The 21,806-nt window shown below is 36.0% G+C and overlaps 1 protein-coding gene and 1 pseudogene across 4 annotated transcripts in view; one reads left to right on the forward strand and one right to left on the reverse strand.

Moving 5' to 3' along the window:
* ATR (ATR checkpoint kinase) overlaps positions 1 to 21,806 on the reverse strand; it is a 109,905-nt gene that overhangs the window by 70,439 nt on the left and 17,660 nt on the right. For all 4 annotated transcript variants that reach the window (XR_015240022.1, XM_086674446.1, XM_086674447.1 and 1 more), the window contains 12 exons: positions 21,443 to 21,595; positions 20,620 to 20,812; positions 20,124 to 20,386; positions 18,185 to 18,375; positions 17,999 to 18,099; positions 17,661 to 17,832; positions 14,491 to 14,661; positions 12,706 to 12,900; positions 10,056 to 10,241; positions 5,026 to 5,118; positions 3,036 to 3,166; positions 1,539 to 1,682 (listed from right to left, as the gene is read on the reverse strand). Coding sequence is in view for 3 of the 4 variants with exons in the window: in XM_086674446.1 (XP_086530572.1) it covers positions 1,539 to 1,682; positions 3,036 to 3,166; positions 5,026 to 5,118; positions 10,056 to 10,241; positions 12,706 to 12,900; positions 14,491 to 14,661; positions 17,661 to 17,832; positions 17,999 to 18,099; positions 18,185 to 18,375; positions 20,124 to 20,386; positions 20,620 to 20,812; positions 21,443 to 21,595 (1,993 nt within the window). In the remaining variant the exon portion in view is untranslated. The remainder of the gene's footprint in view (positions 1 to 1,538; positions 1,683 to 3,035; positions 3,167 to 5,025; positions 5,119 to 10,055; positions 10,242 to 12,705; positions 12,901 to 14,490; positions 14,662 to 17,660; positions 17,833 to 17,998; positions 18,100 to 18,184; positions 18,376 to 20,123; positions 20,387 to 20,619; positions 20,813 to 21,442; positions 21,596 to 21,806) is intronic.
* On the forward strand, positions 6,148 to 6,464 carry LOC112850505 (large ribosomal subunit protein eL36 pseudogene; annotated as a pseudogene).

Raw genomic sequence — 21,806 nt, forward strand, 5'->3', positions numbered from 1 at the left:
AGTACATGGAAAGAGACAGAAACTCAGTCAAGTCTACCTGCTGGCTGACTGCAGCCACCAACCAAAGAATCTATTGCTGAACCCAGTCCAGATTGCAAAATTATGAGTAAATAAAAATGCTTGTCACTTTAAGACACTTGATCTTAGAGCGGTTCATAGTGCAGCAATAGATAGCCAAATCCAACCTTAAAACACAAATTCTCATAAAGCATTTGAAAAAAAATATAAATCTTATTGAGGCTATAATTTTTAATTTGCATCAAATATAATACTCTAATCTATCTGAATCCCAATAATAGATTTCTAAATTCTAGTCTTCATTCACTTATGCCACAAATACATATCAAGTAACTATCATATGCCACTATGTGCTGGACACTAGTGATATAACAATAAAGGAAGCTGAAAAAAATTTCTTTATTCAGGGAGCTTAAGGTGTTCTAACTAGCACGAAATGAAGGAGAGATTTTTTTATATGAAAAGGTAGAGAAATAACTGCTGCATAATAAAAAGCACTGATACACTATGTAATAATCCAAAAGTATTTGAAAGGTGATCTACATCAGTGTTTATGTTGTTCTATCATACTCAAAATATCAAAAGCACTTTATTGAAAAAATCCCTACATTAATCTTTTCTTCTGTACCTTTTCCCTGCTTAGACAGTTATTGAAAATGATTAATGGGAATAGCAGTAGCATGTGTATGGGTGGGTAAGCAGGTAAATAAATAATACTTAAACCCTTTTCAGAAACAAAAAACTACAACATGTAACAGTAAATGCAAACAAAGAAACAACTTCAAAATGCATACAAACAAATTCTAGGCTAAATTAGCAGCTGGTTTGAAATACAAAAATGGGAATAATGTACGTTCTTCATACAGGTAAGCTACAGCACAGTCTGTTTTGGGAAATCTTGAGAAAAGGTTTTAAGAAATAAGATGTGACCAGATTTTGGCAAGCCTTGAACATCAAGATAAGCAATTTGAAATTCATCAATTAGTAAGTGGGAGAATCACAAAATGTCTCCATATGCTGGAATAAATTGATAAAAGAGATGTTTTTAAATATGAACAATATGAAGAAATGGGATAAAAGCCTAAAGGAAGGGAGGCTGGTTAAGAGACTAATGCAATGAAGTAATAAGAGTTTCAACTAAGGAAAGTTATAGAAAGTAGGTGAACATTCCTCTTAACCTTTTTCATATTCAACTATCTCTTTTAAGCATGAGAAGAAAGGTAAACTTAGCCTCACTTCTTTCAAACTGATGAAAAGAATTTTGACTTGTTGATCTCCTAATGTTTTAAATACTATAATGAATCAATGTCACAACTGAAATAGTATCAGTTCGATATGCACTGACTTAACGCATGTCAATTTTTTTTAAAGCGTGTCAATTATTTTTGTCTGATGGACTCTCAATTAAAAAGAATGTGAGCAATTCCACATTACCAGTAGCAATCCTAATGTCCTGAGACATAAATATACAGTAATAAAAAGTTGTAATCTTTACTATTAATTTCTATTACAATAAATACCTGTTTTCAATTATGAGGTAGTGAAATATAGCTGCAGTTTCTTTAGGCTGGATGTGTATGAGAGGCAACAAAGCTACTATCACATGACTGAGAAGGGAACCAAGATAAGCATGGTCCAGGCAACGAACAAAGCAATCCCAAGCTCTATGTGAAAAAATAAATAAAAGTTAAAAATCACATTATTTTTATTATTAGTAAAGCTCCATCAATGAGTTATTAGCTGGGCAAACAATGATACATACAAATATTAAGATTACAAGGCAGCTGTAAAAATGGAATAAAGATCAGTACTATATATGCAAACAGTGATTTCTTTAATGCATCAAGTCAAAAAAGCAAGGTAAAAATAGTGCTTATAATATGCTCCCTTTTGGGGCAGGGTTCATAGGAAAATAAGGGTGTGAGTGTGTGTGCATTTGGTTTATACTTTTAAAAAGAGGAGAATTATACAAAAATTAAGAAAAATAGATACTTATCATGATCAGAAATTAAAGCTAGATTCACAAATTTGAATTTCAGACAATGTTTATGTTTTACATGAATTTAAAGAGGGAAAAAAAGCACTTCTAAAAATTTTAAACAAACTAAAACAACTAAACCTAACTTAATATCAAGTGGGTGGCATATGTACACAGAAGAGAACTGCTTCACATGACTTTAAAACGTATTATTCAGATTCTCCATCTCCAATAGGTACAGTCTTAAGGACAAAAGGACCTCTGAAAAAAACAAAAATCCAATGTAAGAAAGAAACAAACAAATAAAGGAAAAAAGGACCTTCAAAAAGCTTAAACTGCATTGAGTAGTCTGTTAGTAGTAACACTGAAATGATATTAAGTCAAATTAAATTAGAAATCCCGAGTATGCCAAAATCTCAATGGCCTGAAAAAAGTGTGGGAAAGGGTCTTAAGGAGTGAATCTGTTTTTAAAAGATATTTAAGGGGCCAAACAACCACATGTGTGACACATGCACCTTATTTGGATTCTTATTCAAACAAACCAACACCTTTGGGAAAACAATCTTTGAGACATTTGGGGAAATCTAAATATGGACTGAGTTTTAGATGATGTTAAGGAATTCCTATTAATTCTGCTAAGTGTAATAATTCACGATGGTTTTTTTTTTTTTTTTTTTTTTTTTTAATGCTTTACCCATTAGATACATCAGAGGTATTTCTAAGTACAGTGATTTGATACTGGGGTTCTCTTTAAATCATTCCAACTAACAATAGGTGGAGGTGGTCAGTTAAGTAAGATTAGTAATGTTGATAACTGCTGAGGTTGGGAAATAGGTATGGAGGGGTTCATTATACTATTTCCCAGTATGTTAAAAGATTGCACACTAGTGTATCTTTAAAGAAGTAAACATATTCCCTTTCAATACAAGTATTCTTTCCATCTTTATTACTCACAGTCTGAATCCCTCAAAGAGATAAGAATTCAAGTTAGTGCTACTGGGAGATGCAAATACTCTAATGAACTCAGGCAGTCATTTACCTGCAACACAATTCAGGAAAATCATCCTTGAATCTCAGGCCAGTTCTTAGCGTGGTCATCATCTTCACCCTCACAGAACTGACATGTTTTGGTCCCATCAACTTCATCAAAGACATCAAACTATTCAAAGCCTATAAAGTAAGTAGGGATTTAAAGTAAAGCCTATAAACAAGTCCACAGGAGCAGATGAGCCCTAAGGTAAAGTACATCCCACCCACATCTCAGAGTAATACCTATTTCTGGCAACACAATGTCTAAATGTTGGTCAGTTCATTCTGTTCAAATTCTTATGTAAGTAACGAACTTGAAAAATACAAGCTGAGTTCTGGTGTTTTTTTTCTCTTGTGAAGGTAATTTGTTATTTTTGTCCTGGTGGTCCTTTAGAACCGTAATTTTCAAATTTATTAAGAACATTAATACCTATTGTTTAATTTTCTTCCTGTTCATCCCAAATTCCTATGAGGCACATGCATTTCTGTCCTAATGGTACTAATTTCAACATACTCTGAATTTAGTAAAATAAACAAATAACTGATGACATACCCCCAAAATAATGTACACATTTTACTGTATGTGGAACACAGAATCGGGACTTGTATCAACAGCTCCAGGTTCTAATGAAAGGGTAAAGAAACTCTCTAGTAAACCTTACCTCTGTGCCAAAACATACAAGCTTCACCTGGGTGGTTCAGTTGGTTGAGCATTGTTGGACTCTTGATTTCGGCTAAGGTCATGATCCCAGGGCCGTGGGATTAGGCCCCACATTTGGCTCAGTGCTGACAGCACAGAGCCTGCTTAGGATTTTGTCTCTCTTTCTCCCTCTCTCTCTCCACCCCTCCCCCACACTGACACGTGCTCTCTCTCTCTTAAAATAAAAAAAAAAGATTCCATGGAGACAGAACAGAAGTTACCTAGGGGATTAAATTTACCAGTTGACACCAACAGAGTAAGTACTGGCTGCTGAATTAGAATTTAATATTGTATCATGTCTTTCCTGGTTCCTCAAGGTTATTAAGAGAAGAGTATAGACTGAAATAAAAGCTTCCACTCAGATTTTTTTACTGTAATTTTACTGACTGCAAAGATGGAAAACAATAAAAAGGGAAATTTAATCAGTACTAAAATTCTAACTCAATCTAGGAACAAAAATTTCCAGTTGTGACCGTTACAGCAGTCATACTGAAACTTCACTGTGCCAAATGCATTTATTTATTTATTTTTTTTTGAGAGAACAAGCATGCAGGTGGGGGAGAGGGAGAAAGAGAGTCCCAAGCAGGCTATACACTCAGCACAGAGCCTGACCTGGGGCTTGATCTCCCGACTGTGGGATCATGATCTGAGTTGAAATCAAGACTCGGATGCCCAACTTACTGAGCCACCAAGGTGCCCTGTGCCAAACACATTTAAACATAAATCAATAAATCAATAGATATTGAAGTTACTTAACTTTACATAACTTAACAATTTTCAGTTTTCAAAAACACCATGGGCCGTAACTCATAACACACCAATTTGGACCAATGAACTCAATTATGCAACTTTTGTTTGAGCTATCAGAGACTGCTGGTCTCTTTTCTTCCCACTGAGCTAGACGGGGTGAGGTCATGAGCCTGATGCCATTGGGGCCATCACCTGGCACTTATGTACAAAGTCAATCCAGGGGAATTTGAGCTAAGAGATGAATTCTGAGAACACTGTATCCAAAGCTAAGTTATGCCCAAAGCTATATTATTCTTACACTTTTAGTCACAGAGCCAATAAATTCTTTTAAGCCAGTTTGGGTCGGGTTTTTGGTCCTTTATAAACAAAAGAACTATAAGCAATAGAATTCCTCTTTTTAGAGTCCCTAAAAGCCTATAAAGGAAAATAAGGATTCAGAATGTCATGTTTATTTATCATCTTTGGATGTTTGTAGCTACAAGCCAAAGTCATATCTCCTATGTATTCTATATGAATTCCAGAACTTTGCAACTTAACTATCAGTACCTACCATTTTCTTATCTTCAATGCCAACACTGGAGCTCAGTAACTGCATGTTAAAAAAGGCCAAAATTCCCAACAACTTAGGTTGTAAGTAATCAGCCTAATGAAAAAAAAGAAACACATAAAACAGATTTTATGTAAGTTTTATACAGATCAAATTTCATAAATCAGTAATAATTTATTCAACTAACATCATTTCTATATTACCTAACTATGTTAGAGTACTGGAAGTAAGCACTTGGTGAATTTTCTCTAAAAATATATATTTTCACATCTAGTATTTTAAAAATTAGTGAAGCTGATTTATAATCACCAAGACAAAATATGATTAAACAGTACTCCACAATAAAAAACCTGTGAGCTTTTGAAATATGGAGTGTGCTGGGGTGGGATCCTCAGGATGTGACTCACACAAGGACCCAGAGTGGAGAGGATATTTAATTGTTGTAAGAATGGAAAAAGACTAAGTGGGGGCGCCTGGGTGGCGCATTCGGTTAAGCATCCGACTTCAGCCAGGTCACAATCTCGCGGTCCGTGAGTTCGAGCCCCGCGTCGGGCTCTGGGCTGATGGCTCAGAGCCTGGAGCCTGTTTCCGATTCTGTGTCTCCCTCTCTCTCTGCCCCTCCCCCGTTCATGCTCTGTCTCTCTCTGTCCCAAAAATAAATAAACGTTGAAAAAAAAAATTAAAAAAAAAAACAAAAAAAAAAACCCAAAAAACAAAAAAAAAAAAAACCAAAAAGACTAAGTGTCCTTATCTAGAACATTTAGAGCTAAGACAGAAAAAAAAAGTACTTGAATAAGGAAAAAATAAGCTGCTAGAACATCGGTCTGAAACAGAGGTCAGTATCATCTGAGGTAACACTGGTAAAAGGGAATAGGATTAATTTTTTCTTGAAAGAGGATCCTGGAGGAAAGGGTATGGGCTTTAAGTCAGCCAAACCTGGGTTTGAATCCCAATTTTGCCCTACCTAGTGTGTGATGCTGGATAAGTTACTTAACTCCTCTGAGTCTGTAAAATGAGAACACCTATTGCACAGAGTTGTTATAGAGATTAAATAAAATAACATGCATTAAGCACTAAGAATATAGTAAAGTGTTGCTTCTGCAGCAGGAGCCATTATGGGGAGCAGCAGCCATGGCTCTGCTCTACCCTCTGGCCAGTGGCCTCCACGAGAGCTACAAGGTGACTAAGAGCATGAACAAGTTGAGGTGTAGCAGCTGCTGCAGGCGCCTCATCAACCACACCAAGTTTGTGTGGCACGTGATCTGAGAGGTGTGTGGCTTCACCCTGTGCAATGGAGCTGCTCAAGGTTTCCAAGGACAAGTGCAATTTCAAGTTCATCAAGAAAAGGGTAGGGACACACACACATCTGTACCAAGAGTAAGAGAGAGGAGCTGAGCAACGTCCTGGCAGCCATGAGGAAAGCAGCAGCCAAGAAGGACTGAATCCCTCTCCTCTGTACGTAATAAAGCCTTTTTTGGGGAAAAAAAAGAATATAGTAAAGTGTTACATTTAAGTTGTTAATATTATTACAAACTGGGAATGCAAGTACCCTGCAAAGAATATTAAAATATTTATAAATGGGCAAGGAAGGGGGCAGAAAAAGCAGGAGAGGAGTGGCAAAGCATTTTCCAACTCCACAATTAAGTTGCATTGGTTGATGTTGAGGCACCTGATTTAGGTATCTACAGATTACATACAATGCCAAGAGGAGAGAGGGGTAGGTGGATGTGTACTAGCACATAGTAGAAAGTTAGGTGTTGATCATGTCTCTCCATATTAGATATTAGGACAAACTTTTTTCTTGCCAAGCACAGAGAATCATCTGTTTGTCAATCTAAATTACACTTAATTTGCAAACTTCTGATTTGGATTAAGACTCATTTTAGGCTTAATAAGCCACAATTCACCAATCACATGGATCCAGCTCATGCTTCTTAAATGAAAAGCAGATATAGATGGCACTCACAGTCTGCCAACATTCTAATTGTAAAGCTCTTGCATTTAGACAATAATTCATTAATCTGCCACTCACTAAATATGTATTATGTATGTCTAGAATATGGTGCCAGGTATAGGTGGCAAGATCAGCAAAGTCACTTTCCTCCTATTAGCTTACATGGGAGACTAATACGAGTAGAAGACATTCAATAAATATATAAATAAGGTTGAGATAAGTGCTAAGGGAAAAACACCCTTATCACATGATAGAGAAGAATTGGGATGTGGGAGTTTAGGTAGGGTGATCAGAAAACTCTGAGAGCTAAAGAATGAGGAAGATTATTCCAAGTAAAGAGACTAAGGCAAAGGCACTAACACGGAAAAAATCTTGATATTTTTAAAAACCACAACAAAACAAACAAGAAAGGAAGAAAAGTGTTGCATAATATGAGGGTGGACAGGTACGTCAATCACATAAAGCTTACAGATTTCATTTTAAGAGCAACAAAAACCATAAAAGGAATTTAGACAGGGGAATGATATGAATTTGTACTACCTACAAAAAGAGCATATCAATGCTGTGTAAATAAGTGACTAAAGACATAAGGAGGGAAGAGTGAAAGGAGAGAACAGTTAGGAGGTTTTTGTAGTTGTCTCCAAGAAAGATGATAGTCACTTATAAGAGGGTAGTGGCAGCAGAGAATGAAAAATATACTTTGGAGATAGACTTGCTAGGGTTTGCTAACACTTAATTATGAAGGATGAAGAAACTGGAGGGCTCATGAATGCCTCCCAAGTTATGATCTGAGCAACTAGGTAGACAGTGGTACCATTTTCTGAAATAGAAAAGACCAGGAGATGGGAATGCAAGCTGGTGCAGCCACTCTGGCAAACAGTATGGAAGTTCCTCAAAAAACTAAAAATAGAACTACCCTACGACCCAGCAATTGCACTACTAGGCATTTATCCACGGGATACGGGTGTGCTGTTTTGAAGGGACATATGCACCCCCATGTTTACAGCAGCACTATCAACAATAGCCAAAGCATGGAAAGAGCCCAAATGTCCATTGATGGATGAATGGAGAAAGAACATGTGTTATATATATACAGTGGAGTGTTACTCGGCAATCAAAAAGAATGAAATCTTGCCATTTGCAACTACGTGGATGGAACTGGAGGGTATTATGCTAAGTGAAATTAGTCAGTCAGAGAAAGACAAAAATCATATGACTTCACTCATATGAGGACTTTAAGAGACAAAACAGATGACCATAAGGGAAGGGAAACAAAAATAATATAAAAACAGGGAGGGGGGCAAAACAGAAGAGACTCATAAATACGGAACAAACAGCGTTACTGGAGGGGTTGTGGGAGGGGGGATGGGCTAAATGGGTAAGGGGCACTAAGGAATCTACTCCTGAAATCATTGTTGCACTTTATGCTAACTAATTTGGATGTAATTTTAAAAAATAAAATTTAAAAAAGGAAAAAAAAAAAAGACTAGGAGAGAAACAGGTTAGGGGAGGGAAAATGAAGATTTCTAACAGACACGTTATGTTTAGATGTTTACTAAGATAGACAAGTAGAGATGACAAAGAGGAAGCTGGAGAGGCTGTTTGCCATCCTCTCTCCAGATCCATTCTCTGGCCTGTTCTGTGCTTGAGAAGCTAACCAGATTTCATTACTCAAGATCCCTTTCATCTGGCTTCCCAATGAATTCAGTCAACAGGAAGCACCACAGGGGAACAGGGATTAGGAGAAAAGAGCAAGGGGTTTAAAATTCCTGCTCCCTCCGGGTTTTGAGGTGGTTCTGGAACTGTCTACACTCTACAATGACAACCTTCTCCCTGAACCATGGCTCTAAGCTTTCAACCAGGTTCTGTCAATAACATTTCTTCTTCTTGGCCAGGACTATGGGGAGCATAAATTTTCTGCTATTCCTAGTCCCTATATTCCTTAACATTTCCTGCTGGTTCTCTTAACCTTGCCCAAGACAATGAAAATAGCCCTTCATGAAACTATTTTCGGTTAAACATTTTTGTGTGTGCCATCCGTTTCCTGCCAGGACCTAACTTACATAAATCCACAAGTCCAAAGCTCAGGAGAGGTCAGGATTGGAATTTCAACAATGAAATCATCAAAATATAAATCAAATCAAGCAAAGTACCAGATGAGACCAGATTCTCTCTCATTTAAGGAAAGAATAGACAAAAAGACCCAATTACATAGTCCTGAATCAATCTAACATTTAGAGGATAAAGTAGAGGAAAAGAGCCAGTAAAGACTAAGAATGAATAAGTAGACAGTGGGGAAAAAAAAGAAAATAAAAGAAGTATAGTATAAAGAGATGCCATATGAGAAGGGATGGTCAGTTGTACTGAATACCACTGAAAGGTGAAATAAGATAGGAAGAGAAGTGACCACTGGATTTGACATCAGGCAGACTGTTTCTGACATGGACAAGAATTTCAGTAGAATAGTGAGAACAAAAACAGATTAAAATGAACTAAAGAATGAATGGGAAATGAGAAAGCATAGAAATCTCTGAAGATATTTTGCTGATAGACCTTGGAGTCTCTTGAAGGAATGAGGGCAATCAAAAGAAAAAATAGGAGATATACATATTTTTTCACATGAAGTAAAGTGACTAAAAATTTAAGAGAGGGAAAGAGGGGATAACATGTGTTCCAACTTTCCCTTAAACATAACAATGGATTTTAAAAATAGAATTGACAAAATTAGTATGTTGTGCCAAAGAGGTAGTTGGAGGTAGGGGAAGGGGGGCACAGCACAAATGTATTCCAATCTCTAGTTAAAAAGTAGTGAATAAAAATTAATTTGAACATTTTTACCCTGTGAAAAAATAAAACCTATAATCATTTGGAAACATATTTTTCAACACTAATATATTTTGTTAATACCTTGTATGACCATAATTTAAATCCTCAACCTTTCTAAAATAAAAATCTCAGCCTGAAATTTAAACAAATCTCTAGCATCTGGAAAATGCATACAATATCTATTTCTCCAATCTCACAATTAAGCTACAAAAAGGCAAGAAACAAACAAAAACTCATATAACATATTCCTTACCATTAATTCGGGAGATGTGATCTCTCTGGGGCCCTGATATGGATCATCACTAGATGCAAATGATGCAAGTATTGACAAACCATTGAAAACCTGTTGATAGTGTTCTCCAATACGTAGCAATAATTCATTATGCAGTCCTTGGAAATCTTGTCTCAATAGGCTTCCCAATTCAATTTCTGTTTCATTCTAATCCAAAGACACATTTAAAAAAAAAAAAAGATTTTGGAAATAAGTATATTAGTAAATCAGGAGCTCTAGATCATGTGACAAAATTTACTTATGGTATTTAAATTTTGTTTTTTCTTTTTTAATGTTTGTTCATTTTCGAGAGAGTGAGAGTGTGCATGGGGAAGGGGAAGACAGAGGGGGACAGAGTATCCCAAGTGGGCTCTGCACTGACAGCACAGAGCCTGATGTGGGGCTCGAACTCACGAACTGTGAGATCATGACCTAAGCTCAAGTCAGATGCTTAACCAACTGAGCCATCCAGGTACCCCTATTGATGGTAATTTTAAAAGGTATTGGAGGGGTACCTGGGTGGCTCAGTCGGTTAAGCGGCCGACTTCGGCTCAGGTCATGATCTTGCGGTCCGTGAGTTCGAGCCCCGCGTCGGGCTCTATGCTGACAGCTCAGAGCCTGGAGCCTGTTTCAGATTCTGTGTCTCCCTCTCTCTGACCCTCCCCCGTTCATGCTTTGTCTCTCTCTGTCTCAAAAATAAATAAACGTTAAAAAAATTTAAAAAAAATAAAAATAAAAAAATAAAAGGTATTGGAAAGTGATTCTAGGGGCACCTGGGTGGCTCAGTTGTTAAGCATCCAACTCTTGATTTCAGCTCAGGCCATGATCTCATAGTTCATGAGTTCAAGCCCCACATGGGGCTATGTGCTGACAGTGCAGAGCCTGCTTAGGATTGTCTCTCTCCCCCCTTTCCCTCTGTCCCTCCCCCACTCGCGCTCATGCTCACAAACACTTGTTCTCTCCCTCAAAAATAAATAAATTTAAATTAAAAAAAAAAAGAAAAAGGGATTCTAATCTCGATTTCTCCAGGTACATCTCCCATGGGGTACAGGTAATGAGGAAAGTAATTAAACTTCACTTTCAAATAAAATTTCAAAAAGTCAGTTTTCTTAAAATATCATCAACTCATTATTCATAGACACATAACCCCTAGGAGAAAATATAATATAGTGGCTTAGAACAGTCTTTGTGGTCAGACTGCCTGAATTTAAATTCCAGGTTTGTTTATTATCATTTTTTAATTTTGAGAGAGAGAGACAGAGTATGAACAGGGGAGGGGCAGAAGGAGAGGGAGACAGAGAATACCAAGCAGGCTCTGCACTGTCAATGCAGGGCCCCCAATGCAGGGCTTGATCATGACCCGAGTCAGACTCTGACTGAGCCACCCAGGTGCCCCTTAAATTCCAGTTTTGTCACTTATTAGTTGTGTTGTGACCTGGACAAGTTACCTAATCTGACCTCTCCCTGTTTTGGTTTTCTCATCTATAAAATGGAAAAATAATAGCATCTTTATCTCATTGGATAACTATAAGGACTGAAATGATCCATATAAATTCTTTAGTAACTTCTGACATGCAGGAAAATACTCTATTATTATCATTCTATCTCTACAGGAAAACACTCTACTATTGTCATTCTACCTCTACAATACAGATTTTCTTCCTCAAAATGAATAAAAATACTCAATATTCAATAATTCTCATGCAGAAAGGAATCTATTGCTGCCATATCATGAAACACATGAAATAATTAACATCAGAGAAAATAGTAGTCACATATGCATATCTGACGGTTTCTCCTACTCCAATATAATTTCATATTTTTTGAAAGATACCATTGCTAGTGTGATACCCAAAAAGACATATAAGCTATAATTTTAAATCTAAAAAAACTAGCAAAATACTGAGTCAAATATAATCAGAGCACTAAAAAACTAAGCAATACACTAACATTATCCCACAGTTGAGATTGCCTCTTCCTATAAATATAATTACTTGCATATAATTAGCAACTTAGTTCCAATTAATTAAAAATTCAAAAATATGGGCCACCTGGCTGACTCAGTTGAAAAGGCATGTGACTCTTGATCTTGGGGTTGTGAGTTCAAGCCCCACACTGGGTACAGAGATTACAAAAAAAATTAAAAAATAAACTTAAAAAAATTTCTAAGGGAGCCTCAGTGGCTCAGTCAGTTAAATGTCTGACTTGAGTTCAGCTCTGGTAATGATCTCAGATCAAGCCCTGTGTTAGGCTCTGCACGGACAGCATGAAGCCTGCCTGGAATTTTCTCTCCCTCTCTCTCTACCTCTTCCCTGCTTACATGTGACAGTCTCTGTCAAAATAAATAAACTTTAAAAAAAAAATTCTAAAATGAAATGAGTTGAGAACCTGATCCATGAATGGATGATCATCACACGCCATTATGGTGAAATGACCAAAAAAATAACAAAAGAATATTTCTATTTAATATGATCCTCTAGGCCCCAAAGCTTATTTACATGATACCATTTGGACTTATATTACTCTAGAATAAGCTCTAAATTATTTACTCTTCTCCCTACAAGAACGTTAGAAAAGCTTTCCTATAATGCTAATTTAAACGAAAGAGTAAAACACGCAATTATTCAATTACCTTCAGATAATGAAGGGCACGTTCTAATTCATCCTTGGAACAGGAACAGACCAAATGAGAAAAAATATATTTGAAGTTATTTATTAAAATTTCTCTACGATTGACATTTAACTGTTTTCCTAAAGTTCGAATGAGAGCAGAGGCTGCAGGGCTTGCTTTGGCAGCAAGGTCAGGGAGCAGAACTTGTAATGTCCTCTGAAAAAGAAACACTATAATTACTAAAAAGTACATTTGTCCAGGTAATAACATATTCACATAAGTTGTGTACAAAAATATTTTAAAATACCAAACAAATTTGGAGTCCATATGTGATCTATATAATTTCAGAATTTACCATTTATGCATTCAACAGATATGTACCAAGCATCTATGATTCAGGCACTACGGATAAAGCCGCAAAAAAATAGGCAAGGTCTCTGATGGCACAGAGTTCACATTACAGCTAATGTAGAAGTATAAGCGAATACATAAGTAGAGAAGAAAATTTCTCATGAGTATGTGTTAAAATATACTCATGCTCTAAAGGCAGAAGTTCCAAGTTTGATTTTTTATTTGAGTTAATTTGGATTTTGGCAACAAGCAAGAGTAACCATAAATACAATATTTTAAGGTTTTTTTTAATTAAAAAGCTGAAAAAAATTAAAAGTGCTGCAATATTAAATAAAAACATTTTAATGCACTCACCATCCTCAAATGGCAACAAATCTATTTTGATTTTGGTCTATTTCCTTTAAGATCTTACTCATAAAACAAATACACAATTCCAAACACAAAATTGTTGGCCTTTCATTTATTCCCTTCAACATGTATCTAAAGAACACCTACTACATGTCAATCATCATAGGTACTAGAGATATAAAAATAAACAAGAATCAGGCCCCTCCCCTTCGAGATGCTTACACCTTACTTGTGTTATGCCTTTGAACTTAAAATTAATTCTGTAAGACTAATATAACATTATAAAATAGTCTACAAAGTATTAACAATTATTATATTAAGGGTTCCACAATGGTCTACAGCCCAAATGTTAGACATTTCTTTTCAGCATTTTGTTTAATTTTGTACTTCGAAAATGCTGCAATAAACATCTGTACTTTTTGGTTCCCAGAGAGAAATTACTGAATGAAAAGATAAGAATATCCTTATAATCCTTACTGTATACTATCATATTTCCTTGCAGGATTTGACCAATTTACAAGCAACTTAAGTTTGTTAAAATATAATAATGTTGTAGGGAGAAATACTCAGTCCTAACAGTATGGATCACTATTACAATTCACGAAGAGTAATGATAACTTTGTCTTTAGGAAAAGGTAAGAAGACAATCTACTCCATCTTTCAACCCTTAACCATAATGACATTTCAAAGACTTCCCAAACCACTCCCTACCATAAACTCTGTCATCTGAATTCACCCAAGATCATATATACCAATAATTTTGTACTATATTGCTCTAACTCCTTAGAGGTAAAAATAATATTAGACTGTGCATTACCAATGGAACCAATCATAGCACTAAAGACATAAGGGTTCAGTCAGCTGAATTAGTCAGCATTAATCAATTAGTATTAAATTTTCAGGATAGCAAACCATATAGAGAAATAACTCTATCACGAACTTAAATTTTATAACATAAGTAACATCATATCAAAGTCAAAAGAAAACATACATATTTGAAAATACAGGATCTACATGCTCCAGATTTTCTTTAAAATAAGACTAGAATGGAATAAACACAAAATACTGAATTGAAAACAGTTAAGTCAACCACACTTTGCAACTTACAGTAAGGAAACGATTAAGATCAGGAAAGTCAAAAACATTGGCAATTTCAGACAAGGTATTTAAAGCCATTTCTCTCTGGTGAGCCACATCTTGTTTCCGCATCTCAGCATTCTGGCATGGAGTACTAGGAAGTGCTGTCATCTGACTGGAGTGGAGAGATTCTACTAAAAACTAGAGCAAAACAATTTGTTAATTTTTTCACACAAAGAAGAAATTTAAAAAAAATTTTTAGGGGTGCCTGGGTGGCTCAGTCAGTTAAGCCTCCAACTTCAGCTCAGGTCATGATCTTGCAGTTCGTGAGTTCGAGCCCCGCGTCAGACTCTGTGCTGACAGCTTGGAGCCTGGAGCCTGCTTCGGATTCTGTGTCTCCCTCTCTCTCTGCCCTTCCCCTGCTTATGCTCTCTGTCTCAGAAATAAATAAAAGATTAAAAAAAAATTTAAAAAAAAATTTTTTTTAATGTTTATTTTTGAGAGAGACAGAGAGAGACAGAGAAAGACAGAGTGTGAGTAGGGGAGTGTCAGAGAGGGAGACAGAATCCGAAGCAGGCTCTAGGCTCTGAGCTGTCAGCACAGAGCCTGACGCGGGGCTTGAACCCACAAATGGTGAGAACATGACCTGAAGTTGGACACCCAACTGAGCCACCCAGGCGCCCCAACACACAAGGAATAAAATTTAAAGACTACTTTCTAAGCTAACATAAAGGACAGTATCAATGCCCTAAACATATTACCTGAATTAGCTTACTTGATTTTTGTAACAGCCTTCAAGAAGTAGATGATGTCACAACCTCCCTTTTACAAATGGAATAACCAGGTTTAGTTAAGAAATTTAAGTATCTTGTTAAGGATGACACTCCTAACAGGGCAAAGCCAGTATTTTAACATATCCCTAACTTTTCAGCCATGAGTTGAATCAACCTTTTTTATTTATGTATTTTTTAGTTTTTAAATAAAATTGTCTTTTATTTGCTGACAAGATGATATATAGAAAAAATCCTAGAGACTCCACCAAAAAGTTATATGGATAAAGAAGTAATTAATAGAGGTGCCTGGGTGGCTCAGTCGGTTGGGCGTCCGACTTCGGCTCAGGTCATGATCTCGCGGTCCATGAGTTTGAGCACCGCGTTGGGCTCTGTGCTGACAGCTTGGAGCCTGGAGCCTGTTTCAGATTCTGTGTCTCCCTCTCTCTCTGACCTTCCCCCATTCATGCTCTCTCTCTGTCTCAAAAATGAATAAACGTTAAAAAAAAAATTAAAAGAATTAATAAATTCAGTAAAGTGGCAGGACACAAAAGCAACATAGAAAAATCAGTTGCATATCTATACACTAACAAAATATCCAAAAAAGAAATGAAGAAAACAATCCCATTTTAATAACATAAAAACTAATAAAATATATAGGAATAAATTTAACAAAGAGTTGAAAGACCTATAGCATAAAAAGTGTAAGATTTTGATGAAAGAAACTGAAAACACAGTAAATGGAAAGACATCCTGTGTTCAAGGACAGGGAGAGAATATCGATAAAAGATCCATACTACCAAAGTCATCTAAATATGCTAGTGTAATCCCTATGGAGATCCAATGCGGAGTTTTGGATATTCAGTGAATTCCCTATCAAAATTTTAATGGCATTTTTCACAGAAAAAGAAAAAAAAATTCTACAATATGTACTGAATTTCAAAAGGCTCTAAGTAGCCAAAGCAATCCTCAGAAAGAACAAAGCAGGAAGCATCACACTTTCTAAATTTTAAACTATGCTACAAAAGCTGCAGTAACCAAAACAGTATGGTACTGTCATAAAAACGGGTATATAGAACAATGGAACATTATCAAGAACCCAGAAATAAACCCTTGCGTATACTATCAACTAATATTGGACAAGGGAGCTAAGAATACTTAATAAGGATAATCTCTTCAATAAATGATGTTGGGAAAACTGGATAATCACATGAAGGAAACTGAAACTGAACTTCTAGGGTGCCTGGGTATCTCAGTTGGTGAAGCATCTAACTTCAGCTCAGGTCATGATCTCATGGTTCCTGAGTTCAAGTTCTGCATCGGGTGAGCTCCAGCCCCATATCAGGTGAGCTCAAGCACCACTTCGGATGAAGAGAAGCCCTGCTTCAGGTAAAAACATGAGCCCCACTTTCTCTCTCTGCCCCTCTGTGGGATTCTCTCTCTGCCCTTGCTCACTTGCACCCCCCCAAAACAAAGAAAGAAGAAACTGAACCTCTATGTTATACTATTCACAAAACTTAACTCAATGATTTTTTAAAAGATTTCTTTTTTTATATACATATACATTTTAATTTTATTTAAAACAAGTTAGTTACATATAATGTAACAACGATTTCAGGAGTAGAATTTAGCAATTCATCACTTACATAGAAACTAAAGTGCCTTCTACATAACATCAAGCCATAAAAAAGTTTATCAGTAGAATAAAGGCTAAAAAAGAAAAGCATTTTTTAAAAATTTATTTATTTGGGGGGGGGGAGAGGGGCAGAAAATCCCAAGCAGGCCTCGAGCTGTCAATACAGAGCCTGACTCAAGGCTCAATCTCAAGACCGTGAGTTCATGACCTGAGCCGAAATCAAAAGTCAGATGCTTACCCAACTGGGCCAACTAGACACCCCAAAAAGAAAAGCATTTCTTTTCTTTAAAGTTTTATTTATTTATTTTGAGAGAGCGTGCACATGCACATGTACACTAGCACACGTTACACCTAGGATGGGACAGAGAGAGAATCCCAAGCCAGCTCGATGCTGTCAGCACAGAGTCCAATGTGAGGCTCAATCTCACGGAAGCGTGAGATCATGAGCTGAGCTGAAAACAAGAGTTGGACGCTTAACTGACTGAGCCACCCAGGCTCCCCCCAAAAAGCATTTAACAGATTAACAAGAGAGCATAGTAATTCAATATATTACTAAAAGATATTCCCCTGTCCCATTCATAATATACATCTTTAGAGCAAGATCATAAAATATAGAACTTGTAAGTTTTAGGTTCTCTTAAATAAACTGAATACATCCTTTAAAAATATACCCTTTAACGCAAGACAAAAAAAAAGTATAAATGGTTTTTTGTTTGTTGTTGTTGTTGTTGTTGTTTTTTAACTCTTGCAAAGTATTGCTATTTACTGTAGTCAAGACCAGTGCTGACTCTCACCTGACAGATGGGTTTCTTATACTGGCTGAAAAAGTTCTGCAGTTTAACACTCTTAGCTGCAACCAGAGCTCTGATTTCTGTGTATGCTGCTCCAGAGACAGATGCTGACTTGGATAATAAACAATGCAATAAGTGCAAAAGTGCAAAAGGTACCAAATCTCCTTTTGCTGCCCTAAAAAATTTAAAAAAGGTTATCATCAATATCTCAAATATAAATGGAAATCCATAAAAAATTCATGTTGATATCACATTTTTTTCTATAATTTCACATCTCTCATATTACCATTTTTAACATCTGGCAAATAAAAAAGGAAGTATACAAACACTGCCAAATATACCTTCCAATATCCCCTGTTGTAAGAATCAAGGTATCCTTCAACTCATTATTTCTTGAGATTTGAGCATGTGTATATGCTTCCTTCATTCTTAAAACAAAAAGCTAGAATAATAAAATTAATCAGTTAAATTAGTTTAGAGCCAGATTAATGAAGACACAAATGTTTAAAAATAAAAAAAATATCAACCTCTTTTATAAATCCATCTTCAGAGTCCAAGGATTCCAATATATGCTTGATATTTCCACTAAAAGCCACTCTAACATCCTTGTCTGGATCTTCCATTAAATTTAATAAAGTTCCAAGAACTGTTTTTACATCTGTTTCATCTTCTCTAAAATCAAGGTGCTTACAAAGATGATATAAATTATCTATGAAAGCTAAAGGGCGAGAGCATATAATACCTCATATTAACACTTCAAATATCAAAGTTTTACAGTAAAAATATTATTAATAAATATACAAAGAATTCTAACTTGCTATAATGTCAGTTTCAATTAGTAGAAATTGTGGAAGACTAAAATGAATGTTTACAGATTAAAATTTACTTTATACTTAATAAAAGTTATAAATAATTTAAATCTAAAATTCTAGAATTAAAAATTTTTTTTTAACATTTATTCATTTTTGAGGAGGGAGGGAGAGAGAGAGAGAGAGAGAGAGAGAGAGAGAGAGAGAGAGAGAGTGAGTGGGGGAGGCGCAGAGAGAAAGGGAGATAGAATCTGAAGCAGGGTCTATCAGCAAAGAGCCTGGTATGGGGCTTGAACTCATAAACCACGATGATAACCTGAGCTGAAGGCAGATACTCAACCCAATAAGCCACCCACGTGCCTCACTTCTAAAAATTATTTATTTATTTTGGGGAGCATGTAAGCGGGGAAGGGGCAGAGGATTGGAAGTGGGCTTGACAGGCTGACAGCAGCAAGCCCGATGTGGAGCTTGAGCTCACCAACCTTCAAGATCATGACCTGAGCCCAAGTCAGATACTCAACTGACTGAGCCACCCAGGGGCCCTTAGAATTTTTTTAAGTTATAAAATGACTACTCACTTAAGACTTTGTACATCATTATATTTTACTGAGATAGACTTAAAAAGCACATTTCACTAATCTAAAGAACTGTGAACTATTAGCTTTACTGTTAATCCTGTATTATAAGATTTAGAGAGTCCTGGAAACTACCTATTATAAATTATTTTTAAAACTTGAGAACAAGTTGCAACTTTCTACCCAAACAAATGGATCTTCTAAGTATTTGTGTAAATCTCATGCTTCCAACAAACTTATACAACATTGCCACTGGAAAAGTGACTAAGAAGATACAATCTACAGATAGTCCTCAGTAGGGCAAAGCTTCTAATTATTTGAAGTTCCAAAGGTCCAAGGTAGTAGCAGCAGACATATTAAGAAGCTTCCCCAGTCTCCCTAAAGAGCATAAGGAATACTGAACCTCACGATATTGGACCAAACACCAGGTATGCCCAAGTCGGCAAATCACATGAATATTTAAAAATCCAAAAATTATTTCCCTTGTTAGTTCTGTGATGCGGTCTAATGCCAGACAATCCATTTATAAATAACCATTACATGACCACTGAATCTATCAACTAAGTCTAATTTCTTAAGGCTTCAGGCTAATTCTATTAATGATTTAAAAAAGAGAGTTTAGGGGCACCTGGGTGGCTCAGTCGGTTAAGCATTTGACTTTGGCTCACGTCATGATCTCACGGTTTGTGAGTTTGAGCCCCACATCAGGCTCTCTGCTATCAGCACAGAACCCAACATGGGGCCTAAACCCATGAGAACATGACCCGAGCCAAAGTCAGACGCTCAACTGACTGAGCCACCCAGGCGCCCAGAAAAGGTTTTAAAATGTTAAATAAATCAGGGGCACCTGGGTGACTCAGTTGGTAAAGCGTCCATCTCTTGATTTCAGCTCAGGTCATGATTTCACGGTTCGTGAGTTCCAGACCCTCACATCTGGCTATGTGCTGACACTGTGGAGCCTGCTTGGGATTCTCTCCCTCTCTCTGTCCCTCCCCCACTTGTGCTCAATCTCTCTCAAAAATAAATAAAGTTAAAAAAAAAAAGATGTTAAAACATTAAATAACTCATAACAAATCACTCACCAAGTTTCACTGGACTAGGTGTTTTTTTTTTCAGTAGAAAAAGGAATGGCTTGCAAACAGAAGCTTTTAGTTGAGAAGATGAACATTCATGTTGAGAAGTGACTTTTAGGCTCTTACAGAATAGGTCAATATGTCCATGTTCAGAGAAAGGTTCTGTTAAAGAACTTGTCAAATGAAACATGCCATGAAGTGTACAGACAAGTTGACCAAGAATAGAGGCAAATTCTTTCTTGACAAAGTCGGAATCATCTTTGACTTTATCTCTGGGGAGAAAAAAGAAAATACACTAACTAAACCTTGCTTAATTTTGTGGTCTAAATAGTCTTGCTTAATTTGGGGAAAAAGTAATGGTAAGACAAAGCCTAAAAGGAAGAAAACTTAAATTTCAAAACAAAAAGCAACATTTGTTGCATACACTCAGCAATATACATATATTTGCACACAGTATGATCTTTCCAAGCAAGTTATATATTCAAATTAAAATATTAATACATACATAAGAATCTTGGGAACTCTGTTACAAGAATTCTGCTGCTGTAACAAGATAAAAAATCCATTAACACAACTAGCCCGGATTACTTCGTGGGAGCTCTGTAGGGCCCAGCTATAAACTGCTGTTCTCCATTCAAGGAATATTCTTCTTGGAAATAAAGTTAGAAGAAACACACACCGTGACTGTGCCTGTGGTGCTGAAAAAATTAAGTCTATTAAAAACTATTTCTAAATATTAATTTTAACTTATATACATATCAATATACACATTTATATATATTTATACACATTTATATTTATATACATCATACACATTTATATATATATATCCATTGTCATAAACTCAAGTAACATCTCAAATATATATATTTAATTAAAAGCTCCTTTTTAAAAAATAAAGCACATGCACTGAAAAACATCTACGTACAATCCTACTACATGTAACCAGAGAAACGCAACTAAAAATCACACCCATCAGGTAGTTAAAAAAAAAATTCTTTTAGTTACCTCCTTACCATTTTTTCTTTTTTTTGACAGCAAACATTTTAGTCTGACAAAGTGAGGATGTGAGACAACAGAAATTCTCTCCTGTTTTGCTAAAAGGAATGTAAACTGAAATGGCATCTTTGGAGAAAAATGTGGCAGAATACTTGGGGTGTGCAAATCCTATAATTTTTTCAATTTGTTACTTTTTAGATGTCTAATTACTTTTTGAATTGGTAAAAATGTACTTTTTAAATTAACGAAAAAAAAAAAAACAGCAATGTGTTAGAAGTCCCCTATAGACATGAGTTAAACCACACACACAGAATTTTGTGACCACTTACAGCAGCTATCAGAAATCCTCTGGCTTAATGCTAGAAGATTAGTGGCAAATGTAGTCAACTTTAAAGAGCCATCATCAGAATGGGAATGAATCCATGGAAGTGAGAGCATTCCACATAAATCTTCCAGTATATGATCTTCAAATGAAGTTTTTACTACAGAAACACACAACAGGTGATTATAATTTTTCCTTAATCATATTTAACTGTGTCTTGTTGCTCAATAAAAATAGATGTTCTAAACATCAAGTGGAATTACAGCATTCAATAAACAAAGGTTCTTAACATAGAGATGATGTTCTGAGGTCTGTAACCCAAAGAAATTAAGCGTGACTTTACAAAGATACGCATCCATGCATTTTCTCAG

This window comes from Puma concolor, chromosome C2 (genome assembly GCF_028749965.1).
Source record: "Puma concolor isolate L17-30 chromosome C2, mPumCon1.1.hap2, whole genome shotgun sequence".
In the NCBI taxonomy this organism is placed as follows: domain Eukaryota; kingdom Metazoa; phylum Chordata; class Mammalia; order Carnivora; family Felidae; genus Puma; species Puma concolor.